General features: G+C 37.0%; 1 protein-coding gene across 3 annotated transcripts in view; it reads left to right on the forward strand.

Moving 5' to 3' along the window:
• IL17REL (interleukin 17 receptor E like) overlaps window positions 1-6213 on the forward strand; it is a 42640-nt gene extending 36427 nt beyond the window's left edge. For all 3 annotated transcript variants that reach the window (XM_088055463.1, XM_005519210.3, XM_088055464.1), the window contains 4 exons: window positions 701-760; window positions 1712-1769; window positions 4306-4360; window positions 5339-6213. In XM_088055463.1, coding sequence (XP_087911589.1) covers window positions 701-760; window positions 1712-1769; window positions 4306-4360; window positions 5339-5366 — 201 coding nt within the window. In that variant the 3' untranslated portion in view covers window positions 5367-6213. The remainder of the gene's footprint in view (window positions 1-700; window positions 761-1711; window positions 1770-4305; window positions 4361-5338) is intronic.
• Window positions 6214-8526: the final 2313 nt, after the last annotated feature.

Here is an 8526-nt window from a genome sequence, read left to right on the forward strand (position 1 = left end):
TGACAGAATGAGACCCCACATAAATTACGTACAGTTCCTGTCTCAACACCATGATCAGTATAGACAAAGTTTTCATCAAGACCTAACTCTATGTTCCCATAAACCAATGTTGATCCTTTAACTATTAATTCCTCTTCAGTCATGCTTGAAAAAAAAATATATATATTCACTTAATTTCCCCCAAATTACTTTAGGAGTTTACCATGCTGAAGAGAATGGTGTGGGATTCATAGCTATTGGTGGAGTAACAAACATTATTTTGGGGACAAACTATAATCAATCAAATATTAAATGTCAAGCCAGTCATTTAGGACAATTTTACCCTAAGGCTCAGCTTGTTCTCTGCATACAATGGGATGGGAAGTCCAGAAGAACTGTAAAGACAGCTCATACACCAGGGAAAAGAAGTGAAGATGATGGGAGGAAGCAAACTGTGGGGGGAGAGTGTCCTCCTTATGATGCTTCATAAAATACAGTAACATTAGCCCTCTTCCTGTGCTGCCACACTGTGCTTGGTTAAACTCTGCCATCTGCTTATGGTCATTGAGATCTGGGACTGTCTCTGAAAATAACTAATCTCCCATTAATTTTCCATTATTGGAAACCAAAGCAATGAGCTGGAGAGACACAGTATGTTTTCATTGTTCCAGGGTATGCAAAATAGTGATTTTCAAATTTTATTTATTCTTTTTTTCATTAGGGAGATTCTGTTTTAATCCCTATGTCACAGGAAATGTGTGGGTCAACAATTTGCATTCAGGTATGTGTCTTACTTTTGCCAGGTACTCTGTACAAAATAAACTAATAAAAAAATCATTAAAAACGCAAGCAAACCAGCAGGTATTCTCATTGCTTTCTCCTCCCAGCTAAATCTGATTACTGTGCAAATTGAGTTGGCAAAGAGCATTATTTATAGCTTGGTATGCTGCCACCACCTCTCTTTGAGATGACATTAATTAACTGAGAAGTTGCTCTCCATGATCTTGCTCCTTTGTCCATGGCAGATAAAAGGATATCATCAGGATATTGCTAATTCTGTCTTTATATGTTCCTTCATAAAAAAAAAAAAAAAAGTTCCAAGCTATCAAAAGACCCAAGTAAATAGTGCAGCATCTGCATGGTGTCTAGAATTAGCACTCAAGAAAGTAGAAAAGAGCAAATTATTTTTGATATTTCTGCACGCCAATTCCATAGCTGACTTTTATTAAGAAATTTTATTCATAGAAAATGAGCATGAAGCTGATAGGTTTATGCCTCTCTGGAGTTAATGTTCTCAGCAGATGCTGAGAGAAATGAGAGTGGAGCTCTGAGGCTCCAGTAGCTGCCCTGGAAGGCCTCTCAGCTTCACTTTCTGCTGCTGGGAAGAAAGAAGCAAGATGAAAATAAGATTGGCAAGATCCTTCTGAGTAATGAAAGTAGTAGTTTCCCTAGTGAAAAAAGAAATTTGGTGGGGAGACTCCTGCATAAATTATTTATTTTGTAAATAAGACATTTTCTGTCAGACAACAATAACAACAGAAATTATGGTTAACTCTATCAGAGACCTAGAAGTGATTACACTAGACCAGTAATCTCCATATGTTTATGTTTAGAAACATTTAAAACTTGAGTCACTTGAGTAAACTAATAAAGTAATCTCATTTTGTTAACACAAGTGATTAGCAACGGTTCTACTGAAAGGGGAATAAGCCTCAATTCTTTCTTTTAAAAGGGCTGGAGAACAGATGTAGATTATTCAGTTCCAGTGCAGATCTGTGATACCTACTGTGGTAAGTATGCGTGCTAAGAAAAGGAGCATTGTGTCTTGGTTCTGTAGAAGGGAGCATTTCAGGTGAAGTGTGTTTTCACTGGGAAACTGAGGGATTAACCTGACTGAATGTGGATGTGTGCGTGAGAGCTAGATATGCTCTGATTCCTTTATAGACAATGGACAGTACCTCATCAGCTACTTTATTAAGCTCTGCAAGGGCAACTTGTGTGGCTGGCTTCTGCCTCTGCTTTTCCTGGGTGAATTTTCCACCCTGTGCCAGGTTCTGTGTGTCACACCTACATTTACCTTGCTGTCAGTACATGAGGTAAATAGTTAAAAGCACACCTTGGCAAGAGGCACACACTACTGCCATTGCAGTGACTGCACCACAGCCCTGCTGTCAGTTCCCCACCTCTGCAAATGGGAGAGCAGCATTTCCCTCCACTTCCCAGCAAGCAGAAGTTTGCTTCTGGATATAACAACAACAAAACCAATAATAATTGTTATAATTATTTTTATTATTATTTGATACACTACTCAGATACACTACGGAACCAAAATATTTTAAAATCTCCAAGCCCTGAAACTAAGGCATTGTAGAAGTTAGTGAGTTCAGAGCAAACTAAGGGGCTTTGTGGTGAGCAGTACAGCAGTGGATTGACTAATTTAGAACTAAAAAATCTTAAAGGAATCATGGTGAGAGAAGCCTCAATCCGAGCATTGCTGAAAACACTTCCCCAGACTCACAATCAATCAACCAATCAACATCCCCTTCTAGCTCACTGCAAATATACTGAGTCCTGTGACAGATTTTTCCTGTTGTCTAAAACCACCTGTCAGTTAACTACAGCTTTAGATTTGGAAGCCTGATAATAGAAAGAAGGGAGCTTGAAACTGTAGTCTGAATGTAGTTCCCTGTGTAATCATTCGTATAATGCCAGTTCAGGTTTCTTCTCCACTGAAAAAATTGTAACAAGCCCACTCAAGATGAAAAAATTAAATAATCAGAGTACTGTGGTTCATACAGTGTGGATGCATTTTCATTTTTCATATTTTCCATTTAACAAATGCAGAGTATGATGAAAGCATGTAAAATAATTAAAAGCTCTAGAGATGTCAGTCTTGGAATTTCCCTGCACCTCATAGTGGAGAGAATATGTCTGTGTATTAAATGAAAAAACATAACTTTAAAAGCTGACTAAAGAACTTTTTGGGCACAATATTTGATTTAAATATTGAACTTTTTGTCACAAGTTTGTTTGTTTGTTTGTTTTGTTTGTATATGTGTGGGTTTTTTGTTTGTTGTTGTTTTGGGTTTTTTTCTTCTGATTAGGAATTTGTGAAGATTAAGGAAAAAAAGGAGAAAATGTGCACTTATCAAGAATATCAGAAGTTTAATATGTGATCACTGTGTTCGTTACACATTAACCTTATGCTTCATGGATTCTGACATAGGTTTCAGGATAATGTGATTTACATTAGTTTGTAGAGAAATCCATCTCTATCTGTGGACCAGTGTTCCCAAAACCTCCCTGTAATCAAGATTGTACAAGTCAGTGTCAAAAGTAGGATACTGAACTGGGTTGGTCTGTCTCATTGCAATAATTCCAATGTTATTAATGACTAATTGGAAGTCACCAGCTACTTTTTTAATGTATCAGTAACAGCAAAACTAGTAAGGACTTTTGTATACTTAAATGCATATTTTCTATTACAAAGGTATTTCTTAAACATTAGCTTTTTAAAATCAGAACATGATGAAAGTTTTTTGAAAGAGTCATCGAGGGTGATAACTGTTGCACTGGGATGCTGTAACATTGTGTTTGAGCATAAGATGTTAAGAAAACCCATCCACATAAAGGTGAAGGCAGTATTGACCTTGAGATTTGTCCGTAATTTGTGACAATATGATTTATACAAATGTCAAAGCAAATGACAAATAATCTTGTAATGGCATAGTGAAACAGTGAAAATATATACTGTGTACACCTTTGTAAAATAGAAATGTGCATGTTAAGTGTTACTGTTAAAAATACCAAGCACTGTCAATGTGCACAGAAGACTCACGATGTTATTAAAAAACAAGATTCCAGTCATAACAACATCTATTATAACAAAGTCAGTGTGTCTAACCATCAGGAAGGCTGCTGTTTCCCAGGCTTCAAGAAGAGCTTTCTGGCATGTAGAATTTATTATTCTACAATGGATTTCATTTTTCTATAAGTATTTATGCTTTGGGAATTACAGTGGCTTACTCTTGTTTACTCTACAAAGGATGGATATGGGAAAATAATGTGGTGGTTTTTTTTAAATTTGCATTTAATCATTGACTTGGAGGCAAAACTTTGTGTTCCTTTTAAATTTTCTATTTCCTTTGACCACTTTTCTGGATTATATTTAATAAACCCATACATTTTGAAACATTATTTCACCTATAAAATAAGAAATTTATGTATTTTGTTTGAAACAATAATCCATATCAGTTACTCTGGGAATAAATATGTGAATTGTAATGAAAACGAAATGGCAAACTATATTTGAACTTGTTCCCTCAGGTTTTCATGGTCAGTCACACAGTAATGGAAACCCAGCAAAGGCCATGGCACACAGGTATCCATGTAATGTAAAGTTTAAAACATCTGTGGGAATGGATGGAGTTTTTAATCTTAAAACCGTATCACTGGCTTTGCTAAAGGCACAGAAGGAATAGCTGAATAAATTTTGAATATAGTTAGAAGGAATATCAGGTTCTTAACTCTCCCTTTCCCACTGAAGACATTCCTTGCTTCTGTGTTCTCTCTTCTCTTGCTTTCTCTCTTTGCAGTACAGTCTGGAATCAGAGGTAGCTGCCTTGCTACCAATGTGAGGAGAAAGGGAGACAAATAACCAGTGGAAGTGGGAAGTGTAAAGTAACAACACAACCTTCAAGAGCCCTGAAACAAGCTCAGATGTGCTGTGCATGATATTCACATTATTAGAACCTGTCCCCTGCTTTCTCACTGATGTTTGCATGCAGATCAGTTCCCTCTGTGCTCTCACTGATTAGACGTCTGCTCAGCTGTTTCAGTGCTGCTTCTTATTGCCACAGTCCTTTACGAAACACCTGTCCTAGCCTACAGACAAATCAGTAAATAACACAGCCCATGGAGGTATGACTTGGTAGACCCTGAGCCCTTAAAAATTCTCTTCCTTTAAGGATACCTTTCAGAGCCAAACTAGAAGAGTGGGAGCTACCTAGAACTCCAGAGAAAATAGAGATGGTCTGAAAAATCCTTGTTCAAAGATGGGGAAAAGATGCAGCCTTGCAAAAGCTGTGCAAATCGTGTGGTTGAGAAGGGGCCACCATCCTTGCTTTGAGACAGGCTTTGGCTTTTCCCTTGTCAGAAGATACCATTCAGAATAAAGTATCCTGGTTTTATTTGTTCATATAAGCACTGTTTGAACTGTGACAGTCAAATACACAAGCTGTAGACAAATGGTGAGATTTGTTACTTTACACCAACTATATATGAATGCAATGAATTTTTTTCACACTTTAGAGGAAATAACCTCACAACAATCTTCTTTCCTCTTCTGTTTTTCTCCTAGGATGAAGAGTGTGCAGTCCTTGAATTGAATTCAACATGTTTCCAAGGTCCTCAGTATCTTCTCAACATTGTATTTTGGTGCAACTTGCAAATCTTGTCTAACTGGTCCTCTCTCATGATAGTAGTTTCTAATGACTATTAGATTATACTCATGAGTGAAGAATTTAGCAAGCTGAGCCTACTCTAGTATGACAAATTCAGATTATGATTCCTTATTTCCCAGTATTTAAAAATAAGTCTTAGATCACTTAGAAAATCAGGTCCATATTTCCCATTTATACAAAACATGCTCTGTGTACTTTCATAGTACTTTGTGTACCTATAGAATAAGGATTTCAGATTTTCTTGTTTATAACCTTAATTTTTAAACCATAAGCAATAGTTTTTGAGAAATGAAGAACGGAGGAAGTTTTCTCAGCTTTGATATGTTATTTTTCTTTGCAATTTCCTGTTTCGATTTTGTCATGCCATTCTGATAATCTCACCATAACAGACCATGTTCTTTAAGTATATCTAACAACTGCTTTCTGTGTTTGCATTTGTGTTTGCCTTGGAGATAATTTTCCTATTTGTCTGAGGTGGTACATGTCTTTGGTTTGATTGCTATTTAAAACTCTTGTGGAAATCTGATCTAGAAGGAAACAGTTTAATGGAAATAATGGAAATATTTTTCCCCATTATATCAGTATTTATACTCAATTGTTCAGGATAATATTACACACTGTACTGATTATTAAACATTTGGCCTTTATTTCACTGAATAGTCCTGTCAAACATCCTTCCTGTTGTGTAACATTGGAATAAAATCAACTAAAGGATGATTAATAGCATATCCTGAAACCATGTGGAATTGATCATGTGAGATCAGGAATATGGGTGAGGAGTGAGGGTCTGGAACAAGAAGTTGATCAATAAAAAATATTTTCCATCTGAATGTGTGGGGTTTTAAAATTGTTTTGTTTTGTTTCAAGTCATTCATTGACAAATTTACAGAGTACGTTATTAGAGACATATCCACTGCATTGAAACACAAGAATTTTTGGTGTGCCCTGGAGAGGTCAAGTTCTGCTCGACTCCTTTTATATAAAAGCTTTATTGTTTAGACAGCACATCTATTAGCTCTAGTCTCATTCCTAGCTGTGCTGCAGCTCCAAAAGCAGAGGTGGCAGGGCAGCATTCCTAAAGCACTTAATTACTTTGTCTGTGAAGCTGCAGCTCTGAACTACCCTGACACACCTGCTTTTCCTCTAATGCCTTTCAGGCTGCAGTCAGGAACAAGGCACTCGACCATCCAGTTGAGAGAGCATGAGAACACTACTCTCTTCACTTTCTTCCAGTGGAGAAGTCTTTTCTATAGGAAAGGTTGATTTGTACAGAGTGATTTTTGTTGTCATGGTATCTTAAGATCACCTTTATGAATATGTCCTCAGACTGAAAATGAATTAAAATGATACAGTTATATCTAAGACTAAGGCAAAACACCACCTCCAATGACAAGCTCATCTGAGATCCTGAAGCAACAACAACTGTACTAAGCTGTATGCTTTCAATGAGAAAGTTCTGTTGCAGCTGCATAGATGCTGACCCTTGAAGTATATCATCTCTTGTTGGCTGCAATGCTGACGATACCAAAGAAAATATGACCAAGCACGGTCCTGTTTTACAGGAAAATTTAGGTGATGGATATAGCAGATGTCACTTAATCTGAAAGTAAAGTGTTCATCCAAAGATAGTGGTCTTTGGATGATGGATGATGGATGGCCACTGCAGAGAGACAGGTAGTTTCCAGGCATATTTCATTCTGCTTGGGGATTTTTTTTAAAGGGAGCCTAGGAAACTTGACCTAAATGCTTACCATTACAACATTCCTGCTTACAGCAAACGTTTGCAAATAATCCTTAATAATCCTTTGGCTCAGGTCTGCCTGTTTGCATTTGTGTATTGAGAAAATTGCTGGTAGCTTTTCTGACTGATTCCCAAGCAGATCTGTATGATTCCTTTCCTAATACTATGCTTCAGGCAAGCATTTTCTCTTCTAATTACAAAATTCCTGCTCCCCCTGGGACCAACTTTCCTGCTCTTCCAGATGGTAACTGGACCACCCCATACATGTAATACATTTGGAAGAAGGTCTACTCTATCTCCACACAGTGAGTGGAGATATTTTCTAGAGAAGTTACAGCCTCTTCTGTTCTTGTGACTTCAAAGCTGCAAAAGTAAAAGTGTTTAAATTTTTTCACAAGACATTTTAAACACTGGTAGGTTAGTGCTGAAAGAAGATAGTAATAAAATCTTTCCTAACCCTAAAAGTATTCATTACACTCTGCTGACCACTGAAATATTTTCTTTCTCTCACCCAAAATATGCAACAATTTTGCAATACTGACCAATGCACAATTGGTCAATGGTGTTGTAACGATAGTCAAATGCAAAAATCCCCCTATGTGTTGCTTATAGACTTGGCTAATTGTCTAGAGCCTCCATTCCTTTGTTGAAGGAAATTCCCTTCATGCTTATTGTGGGCCCAGTCCAAACACCTTATTTTGAGATAACCTGCATGTATTTGTTTTTCATTTAATATCTACATTCTTAGTATTATCACAGAGCATGAATGTCCCAGTTCTAAAATCTTAGCATGTATCAGAATATCAAAATATAGCAAAAACACTGATAAGATGCTTTTTAGTAATCTTTTAAAGACTTTATGTCTAGTGCATTGCACAAACCTGAACCTAACTTTTAAAGTTAACACATAAATTAAACCAATTTTGTTCCGCTTATTAATGGGCTTATTTTCTTTCTATGCTGATGTGTGGTCTGGTGTGGGAAACCAGCCTGGTGCTGTTGCAGTATTCTTTATTGGCAGTAATGCAACTCAACCTAAATACATTTCCTTGATATCAGCAAGTTACAGTTGAGTGCCATGCTTGAATTGCCACAGCTCTCATTAGAGTAGCTGTGTATTCATCAAGCTGTAACAACAGCCACAGCAGAACTAGTCCTGCTCTGCAGGCTGAGTTCCTGAGCTGTCTCTTTTTTAGACTTCTGATAAGCTACTTCAAAGAAATAAATGGGAAGAGAAATTATGACTTCTTTTGTAGGGTTATTTTACTGCTTATTTCACTTCTGGGACTACATAATCAGGCCTATGTGAGCCAGCAGAAGGGAAACAGCCCAGCTCTAGGGGAG

This window comes from Pseudopodoces humilis, chromosome 5 (assembly GCF_049639895.1).
Source record: "Pseudopodoces humilis isolate 2021_Gansu_Grassland_sample_001 chromosome 5, ASM4963989v1, whole genome shotgun sequence".
NCBI lineage: Eukaryota > Metazoa > Chordata > Aves > Passeriformes > Paridae > Pseudopodoces > Pseudopodoces humilis.